Source organism: Lynx rufus, unplaced genomic scaffold (genome assembly GCF_022079265.1).
Source record: "Lynx rufus isolate CCGP_SWC_20201006 ecotype Redwood Valley unplaced genomic scaffold, mLynRuf1.p SCAF_2, whole genome shotgun sequence".
NCBI lineage: Eukaryota > Metazoa > Chordata > Mammalia > Carnivora > Felidae > Lynx > Lynx rufus.
In genome coordinates, this window is record NW_025814834.1 from 122,696,203 (window position 1) to 122,718,393 (window position 22,191).

At 46.4% G+C, this 22,191-nt stretch overlaps 1 protein-coding gene across 2 annotated transcripts in view; it reads left to right on the forward strand.

Moving 5' to 3' along the window:
- Positions 1-22,191, forward strand: part of IGSF3 (immunoglobulin superfamily member 3) — a 93,199-nt gene that overhangs the window by 39,812 nt on the left and 31,196 nt on the right. For both annotated transcript variants that reach the window (XM_047083183.1, XM_047083184.1), the window contains exons 3-5: positions 14,009-14,386; positions 16,471-16,881; positions 20,611-21,000. In XM_047083183.1, the coding sequence (XP_046939139.1) occupies positions 14,009-14,386; positions 16,471-16,881; positions 20,611-21,000 (1,179 nt within the window). The remainder of the gene's footprint in view (positions 1-14,008; positions 14,387-16,470; positions 16,882-20,610; positions 21,001-22,191) is intronic.

A 22,191-nucleotide genomic window follows, 5' to 3' on the forward strand; every position in this document is an offset into this window, starting at 1 on the left:
GTATTTTCATTAAAATGGCTTAAATATTCTAACTTAAGTAAATATTCAGATGTTTCAAGCATTTTTGAAGTCACAGTTCAGTCTTCTAAGGTGGCATCTTCAAGTTCAGTAATGAGAAAGGAGGCAGCAGCTTGGGAGCAAGGACCCAGCCCCGGGGCTCGCTCACCCAAGCCCTAACGCAGACAGCAAAGCAGCCTTGTCATGACTCAGCAGTGCACGTATCATGGAGGTCAAGGTCGGTTTGGGGTGAAGGGAATCGTCGTGTTTGCCGTCTTTGCTGGTCCTGTAGCTGGTAGTCACACCTTCTTAGAAGTGGCATCAATAATTTAACATTAATTAATCATCATCTTTGGACGAGCTCTATTTTAGGTACCACTGGGGATTTAAACCAAAAAAAAAGGAGAAGAAGGAAAGAGGGAAAAAATACCCTGAGTGGTATTTTTGTCCTTGAACTTAAAACCAGGCCAGGCCCTCATCTTGTCTCACTTGACTGAATTTGGTCTCCCTGCTTCTAGTCCTGCCCTCTGCTCTGTCCTCTACCTGTCACCAGAGTAATGACTCAAAAACACAACTCTGATCCGTGACCTTCCCTTTCTTCCGCTAGCCTCTTTTTCCACTTCCCCTGTCCCAGAGGACAGGTTTGACTTTATTAACATGCCTTTCAGTGCCCTTTCCCACCTGGCACTCATGGACCCTTCAGCCATGTGACAAGAGCCCTTGGCAAACTTCTTGCTGGTCCTAGAATACACTAGAGTGTTTTTAGTGTGGCGTGAACTTTCCCTTCCATCCTTCAGGACCCAACTCAAATACCCCTACTTCCACGAAGTCTTTTTGGACCTACTCTCTCCTTCTGAGGGCTCTTAACCTTGCACTTTGCCCCTCACTGACGTCACATCCTGTTGTATAACAACGATCAGTTATGCGTATTTCCTCTGGGATTGTCAACTTAGCATAAAGCTGTATCTGATTAATCTCTCTCTGTTTCTGGCCCGGTACCCTTCATCTAATAGGTACTCAAAAAATGGTTGAAAGTGTAGTGTATGTCCCAGTTGTCTTTGCCATGTACCTGATTACTCCAAAGCTCAGTTGCTGAAAACAACTATTTATTCTCGCGGAGTCTGTGGGTCAGGAATTTGGGCGGGCATGGCAGGAATGGCTTCTCTGTGTTCCCCAGTGTCTGAGGTCTCAGCTGGGAAGATTCCAAGGCCAGGAGGCTGCTTGCAGCTGAGGAATCATAGGAGGGCTTGGCAGTGGTGCTGGCTGTGGATGGCAAGGTCTTTCGGGCTCTGGACAGGAGCACCCTCCCCATGTGCCTTGGGCTTCCTCACAGCATGGCAGCCGAAATTCTTACACAGTGGCACGGACACTAGGTAGCAGAGCAGAAGCTGCATCACTGTTTATGACCTTACTCTGACATTCACAGGGTCACAAGCCCGTCCAGGTTCAAAGGGCAGGGAATTAAGCTCCATCTCCGATGGCATGGTCACATTGAAGAAGAGCTCATGGGACAGGAGATTTTTTTTTTTTAATGTTTACTTCTTTATTTTTGAGAGAGAGAGAGAGAGAGAGAGCAAGTGCGAGCGCGAGTGAGCAGGGGAGGGGCAGGGAAAGAGGGAGACATAGAATCCGAAGCAGGCTCCAGGCTCTGAGCTGTCAACACAGAGCCCAATGTGGGGCTTGAACCCGTGAGATCATGACCTGAACTGAAGTCAGACGTTCAACCAACTGAGCCACCCAGGCGCACCCCCCTTTGTTTTTAATGTTTATTTATTTTTGAGAGAGTGACAGAGCATGAACAGGGGAGGGGCAGAGAGAGAGGGAGACACAGAATCTGAAGCAGGCTCCAGGCTCCGAGCTGTCAACACAGAGCCCAATGTGGGGCTTGAACTCATGAACTGTGAGATCATGACCTGAGCCAAAGTTGGATGCTTAACCGACTGAGCCACCCTGGTGCCCAAAGTTCTTACTTTTTTTTTTTTTTAAGTTTATTTATTTTGAGCGGCGGAGGGCCAAAGAGCAAGGGAGAGAGAGAGAAACCTAAGCAGGCTCCGTGCTGTCAACGCAGAGCCCAATGCAGGGCTCAGTCTCACAAACCATGAAATCATGACCTGAGCCAAAATCAAGAGCTCATGACCTGAGCTGAAGTCGGACGCTCAACCAACTGAGCCACCCAGGCGCCCGGGACAGGAGATATTGTTAAGTGGTGTTTGGAAAACACACCTTTCTGCCCTGGGAGAAATTAGTTCCATAGCTAGAGCTAATATCATTTATCACTGGGGCTACTCCTGCACTGTTGGCTTCATGCCTATTGAGCACTTATTATGGGCCATGTATTAAGAGTTTTAAAGGGGGAACTCACTTAATCCTTCAACAATGTGGTGAAGATTGTATCTTTTTACAAATGAGGATACTGAGGCACAGAGAGGTTAAGTAACCAGCTAATGCTGTGAGAGGTCAAGGAGGGAGAAAATTCTGAATTAGATACTTCAGGTCTGTTCTGGGTTGTGGCACCACACATAGCACATAGGAGTCCATGGCTGTCTCAGGGAACATTTTTGATGGTACTAAGGTGTTTGTGCCTATGGTCTTGGGAAGCTAAGCACACGGCCGTCCTGGTTCTGTGGCTTCCCTGTGGGTATGGGGGTCTGTGTGTGTGCGCCCACACCGTGGTTAGGGCGCCTGGAGTGGGTGGTGACATTGACCTAGTAGGACCTTCTTTGTGAAGGTGCTTTTTGTGATGCACCTTTCATGGGTGTCTCCAGCCTGACTTCATTGACCGGCTTCCCCCACCGCTTGCCTGGGGCTCTGTGTCTGTAAAGTGAAGTCACTAGTAAGAGTATAGACTTCATAGAGTTGCTGTGAACATTGACATTAGTTAATACACATAAGGCACTTGAACAGACTTTGTACCTCATCCAGCAAGTGCTGGCTCTTGTTGGCAAGGGCCAAGCTTTGTGTCTGTCCCCTCATCCAGAAGGAGATCACATGGAGGTTCTTTAAGCTCACGCCACTTGTTGTCCTCCCTAGGCTGAAGGCTAAAAAGTGGGGATGCCCAGACCTTGTCCATTCCTGGAGTGGCCTTCCTGACTGCTCTCTCCCAGGCACTTGTGTTCCGTGAAGCTTTTATGCAGCCCAGTCTCTGCTCCGCGGAGGGTCTGTTTGGCACTTTAAACTTGAGGGCCGTACAGATTCCCCATCATAGTCTTTAGGGCCAGGTTGGCAAGAAAACCCAGTGGTTTATCCTCACTTATCACTGATGTTTACCTGGCACATTCAGCATGAGCCACAGACTGAGAAAAGTATTAGTCATGTTCGTGGTCTTGGAGAAGGTGACTGAACCTTGAAGGGCATCTCCTCATCTGGTAAATGTGGCTCTAATGACTTTGACCTTTCGTAGCGTGAGGATTAAATGAGATGATGGATGCAGAACAGTTAGGGTAGTGTCTGGCACACTAAAGTGCTGATCACTATCATCATTTATCTTCATTTTAAAGCAAAACATACTTGCTTATTTAAAATAATGAGAGAGGCGCTTGGGTGGCTCAGGCGGCTAGGCGTCCAACTTCAGCTCAGGTCATGATCTCGCAATTCACAAGTTTGAGCCCCGTGTCGGGCTCTGTGCTGACAGCTCGGAGCCTGGAGCTTACTTTGAATTCTGTGTCTTCCTCTCTTTCTGCCCTCCCCCACTCATGCTCCATTTCCCTCTCAAAAATAAACATTTAAAAAAATTAAAAAATAATAAAATAATGGGAAAATAAAAGAAGAGAAAGGGAAAGTCACCCGTATTCTCACCACTCAAAGATTCAGCCTAGCATCATTATGCTTTCTTCGGTCGTTTTTCTAGGTAGATTTTTTTTTTTAAACATAATTTTACTACATATGCAACTTCGCATTTTTAACCAAAAGTTGAACATCATTACTCCTTTTATGTGCTCATACTTCCAAAGATTTTTCCTCTGTTTAGATGATCTCATGTGGGTAGAAAGAAAGGGGACTCTTGAAATATTTGTTTGGTGGCTTTCGCAATATTATTTGATCTCTGGGGTTGCCTGTGAGATCACTGGATGGTACATTACATGATTCCCATTTTATGGATACGGAAACATACTAGCATGGCGGAATTTGTCCCAGCTGGGTGCTGAGTGAGCTCTGATGACTGGAGAGGCCACACTGGAAGAGCAGGTGTGGAATGGTGAGCTAGATCCTTTGTCACCTTGACATGCTCAGTCATGCTTCTTAAACATAGCCGTTGGGTCCCGTGCCTAGCGATGTGGCTTCACTGAACCCCGGCATATTCTAAAAAATGCGTGAGAAGCTAGTTTTCGCGGGCACAGTGACCCCTCCTTGTCACTAACTCCTGAGTCATACTGCCCCTAGCTAGGTTCATCTAGGACTTAGTACAGAGGAAGAAGTGAGAGCATCCTTGGACATATAGTATCTTGAAAAGCTAGCTAAGCAATGCCATGCATTTGTTTATGTGACTGGAGACTGTCACAACTAAATCTAAAAGGACATGGCCTGTCCTAATGACCATGGACTGTCTAAAGCAATATTCTTAATCTTTTTTTCTGGGTGTTGAATCGCTTTCAGAATCTTAAAATTTATGGACCCTTTTTCCAGAAAACACATACACAGGCACAGGACACAATTTTTCATTAAATGTAGGACTCACAGGTGTCAATATTAGTCATATACTGGTACAAAACAAATTACCCCAGAACTTAAGGCTTAAAACAACAGTAAGTTCTTCTCAATTTTATTGTAAACCTAAAATTGTTCTTAAAAAAAATGTAGTCTTCCAAAAAAGGATTTTGATCGGAGAAGCTATGTGCGCTCTGTGAAAGCAGTAATTATGGCAGTTGTCGATAAAATTCTTAAAATGATACAAAAAGTCAACAAACAACACACACACACACACAAACAGTAAACGTTATCTCATACAGTTTCAGAGCATCTTAACTGGGTGGCTCTCACTCTGTGCCCCCCCCCCCGGGGGGGGTTGGGGTTGCAGTCATCTTGGCTGGCCTTGAAGACCCACTTCCCGGGTGGCTCAGTTAAATGCTGGTTGTTGGAAGGAGGCCTCAGGTAGATCTGCCCAGAAGGCTGCTTTGATGTCCTCATGACATGGTGTATGTGATCCCAGAGAGCAAGGCAGAAACCCTGTTGACTATGGCCTAGCCCTGGAAGTCAAACTCCATTATTTCTGCATTTCCTATTGGTCGCACAGGTCAGCTCTAATGAGTGCATAGGGTAAGGTATGGAGGGTGACCTCTGGTCCTCTCCATGTGCGTCACCGTCCCTGCACATTGACCTGGAGGTTTTCCTAACCCTGTCATTTAGGGTTTCTATATGGGGATTTCATTGCATGGGCATGGTTGATTAAATCATTGGTCATTGGTGTTTGAGCTCACTCTAGTACCTATCTCTTCCTGGAGTTTGGGGGGTGGGGTTGAAATTTTCAACCCTTTAAGGAAGGCCAGCTCCACTCTTGAAAGTGTCTACAGGCCCATCTTGAATCATTAGCATAACCCCTTAGGGGAAAAAGGGGCTCTTTATGAATGACAAAACACGTTTCTATCACTCAAGAAATTCCAAGTGTTTTCAAAGCTCTGAGCCACATACCAGGGACAAAGACCAAATACATATTTTCTATTATACCGTGTTAGTCAATAAAGAAGAAATTTTATACAGCAATCATACCTTATTTTTATTTTTGGTTAAAAATTTTTTTCCTACGTCTATAACTAGAACATACTCTTTGCAGAGGATGGAGGTTGGGAGGGAGTAAAATGTAAAGAAGAAAATAAAAATCACTTGCCATCCTATTACCCAGTATTTTCTCTTAAACTTTTTTAGGTTTACAACAAAATTGAAAGGAAGATGCAGAAGTTTCCCATATGCCCCTGCCTCCGCACACAATGGCATCATGCATTATCAACATCACTCGTCAGAGTGGTACATTTGTTACCAGGGATGTACCTGTACTAACACATCATCATCACCTGAAGCCCATAGTTTACCCTGTGGTTCATTCTTCTTGTGGTACATTCTGTGGGTTTGGATAAATGTATAATAAAATGTGCCCATCATTACAATATCATACAAAGTATTTTCACTGCCCTAAAATTCTCTGTGCTCTGCCTGTTCATCTCCCCACCCTCTGCAACCACTGGTCTTTTTATCACCTCCATGGTTTTGCCTTTTCTAGAATGCCATATAGTTGGATTCTTATAAAGCCTTCTTTTAATTGGTTTCTGTCATTTAATACTATGTATTGAAATTTCCTTCATGTCTTTTCATGGTTTGAAAGCTCATTTCTTTTTAATGCTGAATAGTATTCTGTTGTCTGGGTGTACCACAGTTTATCTGTTTGCCTACTGAAGGACATCTTGACTGCTTCCAACTTTTGACAATTAGGAATAAAGCCGATATAAACATTCATGAGCCGGTGTTTGTATAAACGAACGTTTTCAGCACCTTTGGGTAATGCCATGGAGCACAAGTGCTGGATCATAGGGTAAGGGTATACTTAGTTTTGTTAGAAACCCCCACTGTCTTCCAGTATGGCTATATTACTTTGCATTCCTACTAGCTATGAGAGTTCCTCCAGCCCTACATCCTTGCCAGCGTTTGGTGTTGTCATTGTTCCAGATTTTGGCCACTCTTACAGGTGTGTGATGGTATCTTTTTGTTGTTTTCATTTATATTTCCCTGCGGATATGAGATGTGGAGCATCTTTTTATATGCTTACTTGCCATCTGATATCTTCTTTGGTGAGGTGTCTGTTAAGGTCTCTAGCCCCTTTTTTAATCTGTTGTTTTGTTTGTTTGTTTTTTTCTTTTTGAGTTTTAAGAGTTCATTGTATATTTTGGGTAACAGTCTTTTATCAGATGTGTCTTTTGCAAATATTTTTTTCCCAGCCAGAAACTTGTCTTCTAATTCTCTTGATTTTGTCTTTCACAGAACAGAAGTTTAATTTTGATGGAGCTTAGCTTATCAATTATTTCTTTCATGGATCATACCCTTGGTATTGTATCTAAAAAGGCGTCACCGTACCCAAGTTAATCTAGGCTTCCTCCTATGTTATATTCTAGGAGTTTTATAGTTTTGCAGTTTACATTTTGATCTGTGATTTGTTTTTAGTTAGTTTCTGTGAAGGGATAAGGCCTGTGTCTAGATTATTATTTTTTTGCATGTGATGTTACAGTTGTGTGAGCACCATTTGCTCAAGACACTGCCTTTGCTCTATTGGATCGCCTTTGCCCCTTTGTAAGATCACTTCACTGTATTTATGGGAGTCTCTTTCTGTAGTCTCTGTTTTGATCCATTGATCTATTTGTCCATTCTTTCTCCATTACCGTGCTGTTTCATTACTGTGGCTTTACAGTAAGTCATTTTTTTTTAAGTTTTTTTAATGGTTACTTATTTTTGAGAGAGAGAGAGAGAGAGAGAGAGAGACAGAGCACAAGTGGGGGAGGAGCAGAGAGAGAGGGAGACACAGAATCTGAAGCAGGCTCCAGGCTCTGAGCTGTCAGCACAGAGCCCAACGTGGGGCTCGAACTCACAAACCGTGAGATCAAACCGTGAGATCATGACTCACAAACCCTGAGATCATGAGCCGAAGCCGGACACTCAACTGACTGAGCCACCCAGGCGCCCCTATAGTAAGTCTTAAGGTTGGGTAGTTTCAGTCCTTCAACTCTGTTCTTCTCTTTCAATACAGTGTTGGCTGTTCTGGATCTCTTGCTTCTCTGTATAAAATTTAGAATCAGGTTGTTGGTATATACAAAATGACTTGCTGCGATTTTGATTGGGATTGCATTGGACCTATAGATAAAAGTTGGGAAGAAATGATACCTTGACAATATTGAGTCTTTTTATCCAAGAACATTGAGTTTTTTTCCATTTATTTAGTTCTTTGATTTAGTTCTTTGATTTTATTTAGTTCTTTACCATTTTGTTAGATTTCTACCTATTTCATTTTGGGGCAGTACTAATGTATATGATATTATTTTCAATTTCAAATTCCTCTGTTCATTGTTGGTATATGGAAGGCAATTGACCTTTGTATATTAACCTTATATCCTGCAGTATTGTTGTCATCATTTATTTGTTCTAGGGTTTTGTTTTGTTTGTTTTTTTGTTAATTCCCTTAGATTTTTTTTTTATATAGACAATCGTGTCATCTGCAAACAAAGACAGTTTTTTTCTCTTCCTTCCTAATTTGTATATCTTGTATTTCCTTTACTTGCCGTATTGCATTAGCAAGGACTTGATAATATTGAAGAGAAGTATGATATTGAAAAGAAGTTGTAAGAAGGAAGATCCTTGCATTGTACTTGATCTTAGTGGGGAAGCTTTGAGTCTCTCACCATTAGGTCTGATGTTAGCTATAGGATTTTTGTAGATATTCTTTATCAAGTTGGAAAAACTCCCCCGTATTCCTAGTTTACTGAGTTTTTATAATGAATGGTGTTTGGATTTTGTCAAATGCTTTTCCTCCTTCTATTGATACGATCATGTGATTTTTCTTTTTAGCCCATTGATGTGCTAGATTACATTAATTGGTTTTCAAGTATTGAATCAGCCTTGCATATCTGGGATAAGTCCCACATGGTCTTGGTGTATATAATTCTTTCTGTAAATCATTGAGTTTGATTTGCTAATATTTTGGAGGATTTTTGCATCTGTGTTCATAAGAGGTATTGACCTGTAGTTTTCTTAAAATGCCTGTGTCTAGTGAGTATTAGGGTAGTGCTGGCCTCATAGAATGAGTTAGGAAGTATTCCATCTGTCTATTTTCTGGAAGAGATTATAGAGAGTTGTTATACTTTTTCCCTTAAATGTTCAATAGAATTTACCAGTGAATAAATTTACCATTTATTTTTATTTATCTAGGCCTGGTGCTTTCTGCTTTGGAAGGTTATTAATTATTGATTCAATTTCTTTAAGTATAGGTGTATTGAAATCATCTATTCCTTGTTTGAGTTTTCACAGATGGTGTCTTTCAAGGAATTGATCCATTTCATCTAGGTTATCAAATTTGTAGGCACAGAATTGTTCATAGGATGCCTTTATTATCCTTTGAATTTTCACAGACTCTGTAATGATGTCTTTTCTTTCACTTTTGATATTAGTAATTGGTGTCCTTTCTCTTTTTTCTTAGTTAGTCTGGCTAGGGGCTTATTGATTTTATTGATCTATTCAAAGAACCAGCTTTTGATTTTGTCGATTTTTCTCTATTGATTTCTTGTTTTCAATATCATTGATTTCTCCTCTGATTCTTGTGATTTCTTCTGCTTACTTTGGACTTCATTTGCTTTTCATTTTCTATTTTCCTAAGGAGGAAATTTACATTACTGATTTGAGATCTCTCTTCTTTTTGGGGCACCTGGGTGGCTCAGTTGGTTGAGCATCCGACTTCGGTTCAGGTCATGATCTCACGGTTCGTGGGTTTGAACCCCACGTCGGGCTCTGTGCTGACCGCTTGCTCAGAGCCTGGAGCCTGGAGCTTTGAATTCTGTGTCTCCTCTCTCTGCCCCTCCCCTGCTCCCACTCTGTCTCACTCTGTCTCTCAAAAATAAATAAATGTGTAAAAAAAAAAAATTAAACCTAAGATCTTTCTTCTTTTCTAATACATGCATTCAATACTATAAAATTTCCCTTGAAGCACTGTTTTCCCTGAATATCACACATTTTGATAAGCTGTGCTTTCATCTTCATTTGATTCAAAATACTGTACTTTTAAATATCTCTTGAGATTTCTCCTGTGACCCAGGTATTCTCTAGAAGTGTGTTGTTTGATATCCACAGTTCGGGATTTTCCAATTATTTTTCTGTTATTGATTTCTAGCTTAATACCATTGTGGTCTGCTAGCAGACAGTATATGATTTCTAATCTTTTCAATTTGTTAAGGTGTGTTTTATGGCCCAGAATGTGGTCTGTTTTGGTGAATGTTCCATGTGAGCTTGAGAAGAATGTGTATTCTGCTGTCGTTGGATGAAGCGGTCAATAGTCGTCCATTATATTCAGTTGATTGATGGTGTTGAGTTCAGCTATGTCTTTACTGATTCTCGGCTTGTTAGGTCTATTTCTGACGGAGGTGTACTGAAGTCACCAGTTATGATAGCAAATTCATCTGTTTCTCCTTACAGTTCTGTTCAGTTTTTGCCTCATCTAGTATGTTGTTGTTATGTGCATCCATGTTAAGAATTGGTATGTCTTCGTGGAGAACTATGTAATGTCCTTCATCAGCAGTGATAACTTTCTTTACTTTGAAATCTGCTCTGTCTGAAATTAATGTCGCGACTCCCGCTTTCCTTTGGTTAGTGTTCACATGGTGTGTCTTCCTCCATCCGTTTACTTTTAATCTACACGCATCTGTATATCTAGAGTGGGTTTCTTGTAGATAAGATGTAGCTGGGTTGTTTTTAGATCTACCCTAACAATCCCTGTCTTTTGGTTGGCACATTTAGACCAGCGATCGACATTCGAAGTGATTACTGATATGGTTGGATTAGTATATACCACATGCGTCACTGTTTTGCATTTGTTGTCCTTGCTCTTTGTTTTTGTTTTTGGCTTCTACGCTTTTTCTGCTTTTGGTACAGTTCTATATAGTACTGTTCAGTTCTACATAATACTGTGAATACTTGTTCTTTTGTTTTAAATTACATAAGTGATATTTGCTTGTTGCAGAGGAATTCAAAAAGTATAGGAATGTCTAAAGGAAAAAAAAATTAATTAAAAAAAAAAAAAAAAAGGTGATCCCTGCCCAGGAGGAGTCTTCTGTTGTAGGCTTAGAGGGAAGATAGGAGGGGCCATGAGGTTAGGGGATGCCTGAGCCCCAGGTAGGGGACCTGGTTCTCTTTGAGGTCTCAGAAAGTGAGGGGCAGTGCTGGAGAAGGAACTATGCACAAAGGGAATAAGACTGAGGAAAATAAGGTAATTTTTACTTCTATGTTAGGGTCCATTCCCTAAGAACGGCATTATTTTCAGGGGTCAAAAGCCCTTTGTGGGGCAGGAAGGAAATTAAGGAGATAACGAAAACATGGGTGCAGCTGAATATGTGTGACTCAAGTACAACCCAGCGTTTACTTATTTGTTTGTTTGGCAGTGTTGCTTATAACCTGCTTCTGGCTTGGACAAGTTGTTCTGACCCCGCTGCCCTGGCTCCTTAATGCCACTTAACACTGTTTGCTTTTCAGGGGGTGGTGTGTAAGGACCAAGCACTTTGGGAAGGTCTGTGGGTTGGATGCGGGCTGGGGGCTGAGTAAGCTCAGCACTGCCTCACAATAGCCAGTATCTGATGGGCCTCCCGTCCACCCAGTCACTAGGGAAGAGTGAAACTTTCTTGACCCAAATCGATGTGGAGTGTTTGCAGAAGGAAGGAGCTGAAAGCCAGAGAGCTTGAACATTAGGACATGTTTTCTCATTTGGACACCTGGTTGCCACTATGTGGAGACACCCGGGAGGAGCAGTTCCTGACCCTGCCATGCACTGGGCATTTTAGAAATGCGAATGCCCAGTTCCCTCAGGTGGGGTCCAGGCCCTGCTATTTTGTAAAGCTGCCTGGTGACAGTACCGTAGAGCAAGGTTGAGAAGTAGCGTCTTCAAGGAAGAAGCTGGCTCCCGACCTGCCTCCAGCCTTCTTTGCAGCGGGCGGCGACGAGTGGCGGTGGCTGTTGGTTAACAGAACGCTGAAGTGCAAAGAGACCTAAATGTTATGACTATAGTTACATTGTTTTCGGAGTTCTGCGTTTCTAGAGAACTGCAAACATTTGATTTAAATGTCACCATATAGATATTTTAAGTTGTCATAAAAAGAGTACACATAGTCACAATGTTATACACCACATTTTAACAGACTGAAAATAACTAATGAGCTGTCTTCTCAATGACTTTCGATATCGTAATCAATGCTGTCAAGCAGAATGGATCGGGTAAATTCACACACCACCATGATCTGTTGATTCGGTTCCCACCCTTCATTTTTTCAGTTCCCACTTTCTGGTGCTGAAGCCAAGATGAGGTTCTGGGCAAGATTTCGTTTTGGGGAAAAGGTTCTCCGTGAATTACGGTTCATAAGCCACGGGTCTTGCCTTGCAGGGTCTGTTTTAAAGTCTGTCATCTTGTCGATTAGATCAGCTTGCTTTGAGGCACAAGCCCTGCCCCCCCTCCCCCTGCAAGCTGCGCCCCCGGACTGGGCTTAGAGCTGCGTCCTGCTAGTACTTGAGCTGTACCGGCTGTTCACCAGCTGGACCCCCATCAGATAGGTTTACGCTGGGGGCAGCTGCGATTCCTTTCTAGAGGGGGAGAGGGAAGGTTTCACGGAGTGGAAGTGCACTGCAGCTGTGGGTGGCCCAGAGATGCTGTCATTGTCAAGGGGCCATTAGAATGTCCTTGGGTGATCCCTGGCCAAACCCTGCGGATCCAGAGCTACAGAACGTTCCAGCCAGAAAGGGTTAGCTAGCGGCTCTTTATGGAGGAGTATTTGTGGGCTGGACTGTGTATCAGGGGCTTTGCACATGTTCTCTTACTGAGTCCTTTCAATAGCTCTGGGAGGCACACATTATTATGCCCTTCTTCCAGATGAGGAAACTGAAGCTTGGGGAGGTTAAGTTACTTATCCAGAGTCACAGCTAGGAAGTGACAAAGTCAGCATTGGCACATGTGCTAGTCTACTCCCAAGCCTTCTTAGAAATCATTTTAGGGGCACCTGGGTGGCTCAGTCGGTTAAGTGTCCGACATCAGCTCAGGTCATGATCTCACGGTCTGGGGTGCCTAAGTGGCTCACATCAGGCTCTGTGCTGACAGCTCAGAGCCTGGAGCCTGCTTCATGGATTCTGTGTCTCTCTCTCTCTCTCTGCCCCTCCCTCATTCACACTCTGTCTGTTTGTCCGTCTCTCTCAAAAGTAAATAAACATTAAAAAAATAATATTGTGGTTGAAGAGATTCAGGTCTAGAAAGGAAAAGCAACTTGTCCAAGATGACACATCCCGCTCCAATTCCTGGCAGAGCTGTGGCTAGAACTCACCTGCCTCGCTGCTGTGCCCGGCTGCTGCTGCTTCAGGGAAGGAAGCCCAAAGGCATGTGCCCCCTCCCACCTGCTCAGTGGCTCAGGCAGGATCAGTGTTAGGCTGGCATGGAATGAGAAGTGAAACTCACCATATTTCCTCACCCCTGAGTCTAAAGGGGAGACCGTGTTAAGAAAAACATGGAGGAGGCAGAGGGGACCCCAGAGAAGTATATCCCAGGTGGAAGGCAGGGGGACTGGTGGGGAATCAGAGCCACCATACTAAGGGCAGGCTTGCTTCCTTGTTACGGGTCTGCACTGTCAGCCCCCCATCACCTGCCATTGGCAACGTGTGGGCATCTGGGCAGCAGGGATCCGCTTCAGCCCTGCACATTCGCACTCAGGGGCACTCACTCGACTTAAAGCTGCTGCAGCCTGCAGGAGCTCAGCTCTGCCCCCATTCAAGGAGGGTAGAGGAGGTAAGTCACACTCCTCCACGTGGTGTCCCGGGAGTAGCCACATTTGCAAACATAGGCTGCAGCTCCAAAGAAAGGGCACCGGGACTCCTCCCTGCCTGCAGGCCTAGATTGCAAGACGGTTGCTTTTATTTGTTTTCATCTGACTGTGTGCCAGGGATTCAACTTTTCCTGCTCGTTTTATTAAAAACTTTATAAACAGCGTTAATAAATAGATATAAAACCGCCACACAGATGACAAACAGAGGGACTAAATGAAACTCCCAGGGGTCAGCCGTTGAATAAGTAACAGAACCACGACTTTGCGCGATCCGATTTCCATATATGCAAATTAGGGACAGAGCTTTACCACCGAGTGTTTTAATTAATATTTATAAATCACAGAGCGCCTCCGAAAGGGCCAGTAAGCTATTTATATTATCATGTCATACAAACAACAAAGCCTTTGGAGATTGCTGCCTGCGCTGCATCTTGGTCTGAGGAGTAAGCGAGCCTGTGTGTGTGTGTCCCCCACAGGTATAGTGCTGGCACAGCGGCATGTTGCCGTCCAGGAAGGACCCCTGTACCGCACGGAGGGCTCCCACATCACCATCTGGTGCAACGTGAGTGGCTACCAGGGGCCTTCTGAGCAGAATTTCCAGTGGTCCATTTACCTGCCGTCCGCCCCAGAGCGCGAGGTCCAGATCGTCAGCACCGTGGACTCTTCCTTCCCTTATGCCATCTATACCCAGCGCGTCCGTGGGGGGAAGATCTACGTGGAGAGGGTCCAGGGAAACTCGGCCTTGTTGCACATCACCGATCTCCAGGCCCGGGATGCCGGGGAGTACGAGTGCCACACGCCCAACACGGATGAGCGGTACTTTGGGAGTTACAGTGCCAAGATGAACCTAGTAGGTAAGGAGGTGATGTTTCCCGTGGCCGGTGTCCCACCCGAGCAGGTCCACTCGGGCCGCTGTAACAAAATACCGCAGACTGGGTGGCTTCAGCAACAGGCATTTACTTCTCACGGTTCTGGAAGTTGCGAGTCCAAGATCCAAGTGCCGGCACAGTCGGTTCTGGGCGGGGGAGGCCCTCTTCTGGGTTGCCGACTTCTGACTTCTCATTGTCTGCTCCCGTGGCAGAAAGGGAATGAGAGAGCTCACTGAGGTCCCTTTCCAAGGGCACTAATCCCATTCATGAGGGTTCCACCTTCCTGACTTAATCACCCCCCTGCAGAGGCCTCACCTCCAGACACCACTGTGTGTGGGACCCACTGGGATTTACCATGTGGATTTGGGGGGGGGGGGAGGAAATAAACGTGGAGTCCATAACACCGAGTCGCTTCTTTAATAGTGCAACTTTATTTCACTTGAAAAAAACCCCAAAAGACCAAAGTTCCCCACACATTTGAGTGGTTAACACCTAGCACGAGTGAACAAAGGTTGTGGGTTCGCTTGTGAATACATAGCAGGTTGAGGCTAAAACTTATGAAAACTGTAGTGCAGGTGTTAAGAATTCAGAGAAGGAAGGGGCGCCTAAGTGGCTCAGTGGGTTAAGTGTCCCGACTTCAGCTCAGGTCACGGTCTCACAGTTCGTGAGTTTGAGCCCCGCATCAGGCTCTCTGCTGTCAGTGCAGAGCCTGCTTGGGATTTTCTGTCCCTCCCTTTCTGCCCCTCTCCCGCTCTCTCTCTGTCTCTCTCTCAAAAATAAACATTTAAAAAAAAAAAAAAGAATTCAGAGAAGGCTGACGGACGCTGTAGCTGGTGAAAGGGGATAGGGGATACAAGGCAAGGACATCTGTGGTTGCCTGAAGAAATGACGAGAAAGATGGAGCATAGGACATCAGCTGGAAGAGAAGTGAAAGGGCTTGCAGATGGCAGGCCCTTGGACAGGCTCAGTGACACCGGGGGCGCTGCTCAGTCAGGAAGCAGATACGGCTGTAGGTCCTTGCTTAGACGGGAGCTGGCGGTAGGGGAGGGGACACATTTAGGTGTGGACGGCACTGGGCCCCCATGCTTGCTGACATGAAGGGTCACCAGTATCGAGGCTGGTCTTCTTTTTCTGCCCGAGTCATGATCTCCATGCATAGTTGTGATAATAAAAACTGGGAAGTTAAGACTTGGGGCAGAAGGACAGAACAGCCTTGGTATTGTTGACCATCCTCACGGGTGAACATTGCAGCCCCACACTGTCCACCCAGAAATCCCCCCGCCCTCCACGCCAAGCTCGCCATTCCTGCCACGTCCTATCAGGAGGCCTGTGAGAGCCAGGCCCGAGGTGGGTGTGCTGAGGAAACACACACTGGTTGTCATTGGGGTGTCCCCATCAGGCCGAGAGGGGCCGTGTTTAGTCTCCAGAGTACGGTTCTGACCAAGTGGCCACGAGGCAGCGTCCTCGCTTGCCCAAACTATGGCTTCTTCCAGCCCAGACCACTTTGACACATGAGTCATATGAAAATCCAGCCTATCAGACAACCAAGGATGCTCTTGCTTTCCTCTACCAAAAAGATTTTCTGAAACCTAGCCTTCCTAGAGCAATGCATTGCTGACGTGAGTGAGTCAGGGGGGAGGTGGGGGTGGGATGGCGAGCAGGGAGGAGGTGAGCCGGGCACACAGAAATGTAAACTTCTAGGAACTGTTTCCTTTGGAAGATCGGTCAGAAGCCAAGTGAAAGTATCCTGAAGCGGTACCAAAGCAAACCATCTGAGCTTAAAAAGAGAATTCGTTTCACGCGGTATTTTCAGGGAGTTCGTTTAGTATGTGAAACGAAATACATCCCGCCTGTTATCTAAAAGTTATTAAAATACCGAACAGGTAAGTGTCAAAAAACTGCAGTCCAAACCCAAAGAGAAAATCCCTTCTGTTTCTGTGCCACCTGGGGTCACCTGCGGCCTCACGGTGATTGCCGAAGGCTGGGCGGGGTGGGCGGCTGGCCCCCGTGAGTGTGAGACTGATTCTGCGGCTTTGTGACCATGTGCTCGGGATGCTTCTGTGTTGCAGTGATCCCTGACACTCTGCAGACCACGGCCATACCGCAGACTCTGCACAAAGTGGAGCAGGACCCTCTGGAGCTGACCTGTGAGGTGGCCACAGAGACGTTCCAGCACAGCCACCTGTCTGTGGCCTGGCTCCGGCAGAGAGGGGGCGAGAAGCCCGTGGAGGTGATTTCCCTGAGCCGAGATTTCGTGCTTCACTCCAGCAGCGAATATGCGCAGAGGCAGAGTCTGGGGGAGGTACGGCTGGACAAGCTGGGGAGCACCACCTTCCGCCTCACCGTCTTCCACCTGCGGCCCTCCGACCAGGGCGAGTTCTACTGTGAGGCTGCCGAGTGGATCCAGGATCCGGATGGCTCGTGGTATGCCATGACCCGAAAGCGTTCCGAGGGAACCGTGGTCAACGTCCAGCCCACGGGTCAGTCTCTCTCGTGCCCATTCTCTGCCTGATGGTGCGGGTTGTCAGACGCTGGGAGGGTGTGCCAACTCCTTCTCTGGTGACCTCTGAAAGTCCTAGGAGTGTATAGATACCTACGTACCATCTGACCGTCTAGTGAGTCTTGGAGAGGGCAGCCCGGACCGAGTCCGGCTTACAGACCTGGTTTCTTGGACCTACCTGGAATTTTATATTTCCTTGAATTACAAATTCATTTTAAAAACTGGGAGATGTCACATAAACTGTTTGTGTCTGATGACTGGGTTCCCCCATTAGCCACACTGGTCTGCCCCCTTTGATGATGTTGCCTGTTTTGGGGACCAGTCCTGTTTCGTTTGTGAAAGACATTTGAGATTGTGAGCCTTCCACCAGGGGTATGAAATTATGATCTAGAGAAATTTTGGCTTAAGTTATTATTTCTTTATATTAATGATACGTCTTTGGTGGTGGTTTACCATTTCCGAAATGCTTAATCGCCTATTCCTTCAGAGTCCCTCAGAAGTTCTGTGAGGTCAGGCAGTGGTGGGACAGATGCCAGGGGCAGATTGCTGTGTGGGGGTTCCCGAGAGAGGTCATGGGAGGGGTTGGCAAGGCCAGCCTGGCAAGTGCCAGATTCTTCCATAAATCTGGTGAAAGAGGAGGTCAAGTGACATGTTTATAGCTGGGGCAAGAAGATGGCAACACCATGAGCTGATTCCTTTCCTGCCTGCTCGTATTATTCTCCCGCAGTCTCACACTGTGCTCCCCATGCCCCCGAGTCTAGCCGTGCTCCAGGTCAGAGCCGACCACTGTCACTGGCTGCCTCTGCGGGGCTGGGGGAGGTCTCTCCATGAGCCTTCAGTCCCCCGGCTTTGGTTGCAGGGTGGTGATTGTGCCATCATCAGGCACAGCAAGTGGCCCGCGGACCTTCCTTGTGTTGCCGCTCACCTCTGGTGAGGGGCTGGCGTTGGAGATGTGTAGGTGCGGCAGGTGAGCTGTGGTGCCGGTGGGGTCTCCTCTTCGGGACCTGTCCTTAACGTCACACTCCCATTTGCTACATACAGTCAGTGGCCTTGGTCTTCTGCCACTCATTCATAGGTCCCTGTAGAGCAGTGCTTCCGACTTGCCCAACAGTCTGCTTTCCTGAACCAGGCTCCTGGGCTGGGATCTGGGAAGCTGGATTTCCAGTACACTGTCCAGGCGATTCCACCACCACTCGTGTCGTCAAGCACAGCTCCACGGGTGATAGGGCAGGAGTGATTCTCTGGACATCTGATGGGCTTTGATGAGAAGCGTTGGCTCCCGGAAAGGGAGTGTTTTATCTGCTCTGCAGGACCCAGAGCGTTTAGCAGCTTCTGGATCTTCCAGGACTAAGACATCTGTGGAAGCCACTTGATTTCATATTTATCCTTTCCCTTCCTGGATGGTTTTAAGATCGGCTTCAAAAGTCTGGACCAAATTTTGAATCTTAATGCTTTTAAATTAGGTTGCATCAGTTAATCTTTATTTTAATCTTACCAATTTGGGATTAGGACTTTTTGCATTTGCCCAGCAAATGTATTCAGATGAAGCCAGCAAAGGGAAAACTAGATTGGAAAAAAAAAAAAAAGTTGATGGTGTTACTCTGTGCCTCTGGGCTCTTCGGGTTCAATGGTTGCAGCCCCAGCTTTGTCCTTCTCTTAGTTCATTTCAGTAAACATGTAAGGTCTCTGCTGCATTCAAGGTGTGGCACCGGGGTTTCAAAGATGAACGCCTCTTGGAGGCTGCACTGAGGGAAGGTGTGGATGTGAAGGCCGGTGGCTAAGTAGAGTGTATTGAATGCTGCGATGCTATTGTGCGTCCAGCGCTCAGGGACACGGTGACTGGGGAGTGGTCTCGCAACATTAAGTTTTCCCTGGATGGGAGCATTAAGGCAAATCCAAGAAAGCCAACAAGTTTGGTGAGTTGAGCCAAATCTGAAGCCTGCAGAGGCGTCAGAGGGACAAGCATAAAGGCTCAAAATTGTGTGCTGTGTTTGGCAAGCAGAGAGGAGTCCAGCGTGGGGCGAGCTTGTGTCCTGGGAATGAGTGAGAAGAGGAAGGAAAGGCGGCCAGAAGCCCCACATATTGTGATCTGGAGCTTGGCCTTGACTCCACCGACCAGGTGTTTGCAAGCTGTCCTTGGGATCTTAGGAAGCCCTTAGAGCTGGCTGAGAGGTTGCACGTGGAGGTGTGTATGTGTCCATGTGTCTGTGCGCGCCAGGAGGTGCTGGAGGAAGGCGTGTGAGGGCCACAGCGTTCCCTCGCCTGCTTCAACCAAATGCTGTCTATATTGGGCGACACAAGGTTTTGTAGGAACAAAGTCCCTTGCCTCTGCACCACCCCCGCCCCCCACCAAGGAATGCTTAAAAATCACTGCTGCAGACACTTAGAGGGGGGAAATAGAGATTTTAAAGGAAGGAATGACAGTTAGATCTGGGTTCTAGAAGCAAAAAGCCATGGAGGCCAGATGGAGGTTGATTAAGCAGGTTGGGTCTGATGTGGAGAGACCAGGTAAGAGAGAGCCGTAAGGCCAAGGTCAGGTCGGTAGCAGTGCCTGGAAGACACGAAGTGAGTGCTAGAGACAGAGTAGGGAGCATCACTGTGCAAGGCAATCCGTGGGATTGCCTGGGAACTCTGAGGCCAGGGCTCTGGGTGATTCCTTGAATGGGGATAGGGAGGGAGGGGGAAGGAGAGGTATCGAGAGTGTGCAATGTCCTGCTTAAAAGCCTCTGCTTCCCCATTGGTGGCAGCGCTGGTTGTCTTTTCTTCTGTTTCTGTCGATTTTAGTCAGGGAGTCTATCCTGCATGCAGACTCTTAGAGAGAGAGATGCTAGCAGGCGAAGCACCATCCATGCGTCATCTTAGAGGCTGAGAGCTTAGAGCTCTTAGAGCATCTTAGAGCTTAGAGGCTGAACCTGGGAGGCATGAGAGCCTCCCACTGTCTCACTGTGCGTGGGATGCTGTTAGTGGTGATGAGCCCTTCTTTGAGCACCGCCCCCCCCATTCCTGATCAGACACCCAGCTTTCTGAAGGGTGCTTGGATTCATTGTCCATTTCAGAGGTCATTAGCTTTCGGTGGAAGTGGGTAAAAATTTTCCCTCTCCATCTTTCTTGAGATTTTATCTGACAGGTGGTAACTCATGGAGAGACTTTGGTTTTCCCTTTGCCCTTGGAATTGTGTGAAGGGTTGTCTTACCTGTGTCTGATTTCCAGTACCCATGTGGCAGTGGAGAACATATTTCAGTGTATGTATTTTTTTTGAGCGTTTATGAGGATTGGGGTCAGCACTGTGTAATTTTGTCTCACGTGTCAGTGGGGGTGAGTCCTACAACATCTGCAGAAAATGTTTGCAATCCTGCTGCTTACATGGGGTTCTGGGAGTATATAGATCAAGGGTAGGCCTGGGTAAGCGATGTCAGGGATGATAGACCTTGTTGACCTCTGCGTCATAGGCTGCAGACGGAGCCCCACGCGTCTTAACTGAGGTAACAAGCCCCTTAGACTGTCTGGGTCTAGCTGCCTTTGAGTTCTGTCTGCGACCCTCAGGAATTTCTCTGAAGACTCTGGGTTTTTCTCTGAAGACAAGGGGAAGTGCTGTGGTTGGCAGTGTAAAGAGGGCATGGGGGGTGGGAATTTGCTGGTGCACTTGGGTTAGCCGGGGGCCCTCATTCACCCAGAAGGCATCCATCGTTTTGTTAATTCGTTTTCTTAGACAAAGAGTTCACCGTGCGGCTGGAAACGGAGAAGCGGCTGTACACGGTGGGTGAACCAGTGGAGTTCAGATGCATCCTGGAGGCTCAGAACGTTCCCGACCGTTACTTTGCCGTCTCCTGGGCCTTCAACAGCTCGCTCATTGCCAGCATGGGGCCCAATGCAGTGCCGGTCCTCAACAGTGAATTTGCCCATCGGGAAGCCAGGGGCCAGCTGAAAGTGGCCAAAGAGAGCGACAGTGTCTTTGTGCTGAAGATCTATCACCTCCGCCAGGATGACAGCGGGAAATACAACTGTCGTGTGACAGAGAGAGAGAAAACAGTCACCGGGGAATTCATCGACAAGGAGAGCAAGCGGCCCAAGAACATCCCCATCATCGTCCTCCCCATCAGTAAGTAGAGAAGATGTACTGTCTCCTTCTGCTCCCCGTGGTCTGGTCTGTAGCTGGCATCATTTAAGAGGAGTCAGGGGACCGATGAGCTGCGGGGGAGGGGGAGGGAGGGGAGGGCGGGGCTTTTGGAACTCAAGGGTTCAAGTCAGCTCTGGCAGGCAAAACCAGTTCACCTGTCTCCCTTCTCCACTCGCCTGCCCACACTTAGCAACCCCCAGTTAGGCAGAGCGCAGGGGTATGTCTGCAGGCTGGAGGGGGCATCCCAGATCTGAGCACTGGCTGCCCTCTGTCAACACCAGCACTGCCAGCTCAGCTTGGAGGAAAATCAGGAATCCAGGACGCCTGTTGGCTCCCATGTGGAATTAAGTCCCAGATGGAGTGGGTAGAGGCCTACCTTGAAATCTCACTTATGAGGGTTGGTCTTTTGTGGGAGGATTTTAAATCTGAGAGCACATTATTAAAAAGGATTTGCTGTCTGGGTTTTGGGGGTATAAGGGTTGGCATTTCCCTAAATGTCTCTTCCCTATTGAAATTGTGTCTTCAAAAGTCAGTGGGTGGGACCTCTTACGTCTTCCTGGAGCATAGCCTTCCTTTTAAAGTTTAGCCAGTTTCCAAGGATGCTTGGTGGGCCCCCACCTCCATGTAAGCTGGGCTCGTCTGGGTCTGGGTGGGTGACGGTTGTGGCTGGGGACTCGGGCACGACCTGTGTTTGTTCCTGTTGTGTTTAATCATCCATAGTATCAGGATGTTTTCATTAACATCTCAATTCTCTCCTAGTTCTGTTTTTAGTAAAAAGAGAATTAAACTTTTAATGCCATGATTTTAAACGAGACAGGGAAGTTTTAAAACTAACCTTTAACCTTTTCTCAACTACTCAAACTGTTCTCTCCCCTAGCCTTGTGATGATTCCCTTTACATATTTATTTACACCTGTACGTTTTTGATGTAGTTCTCTTCAAGCGAGAAGGAAAGAGTAGACACAGGGTCTTGCCTACTTCTTTCTTTTCTCACCAACAGGGTTCCTTTCTTTCGTACTTCTGTTTTTGTTTTTTTTTTAAATCTCTCTCACACACCTAATTATCTTGACATTGTTTTGTTTCTTAGACTTTTTTTTTTTTTTCTTCGCAATGCCTAGCATGGTGCTTTGCATAGGGTCGGTGCTTGCTGAATATTTGTAGAGTTGAAATTGTT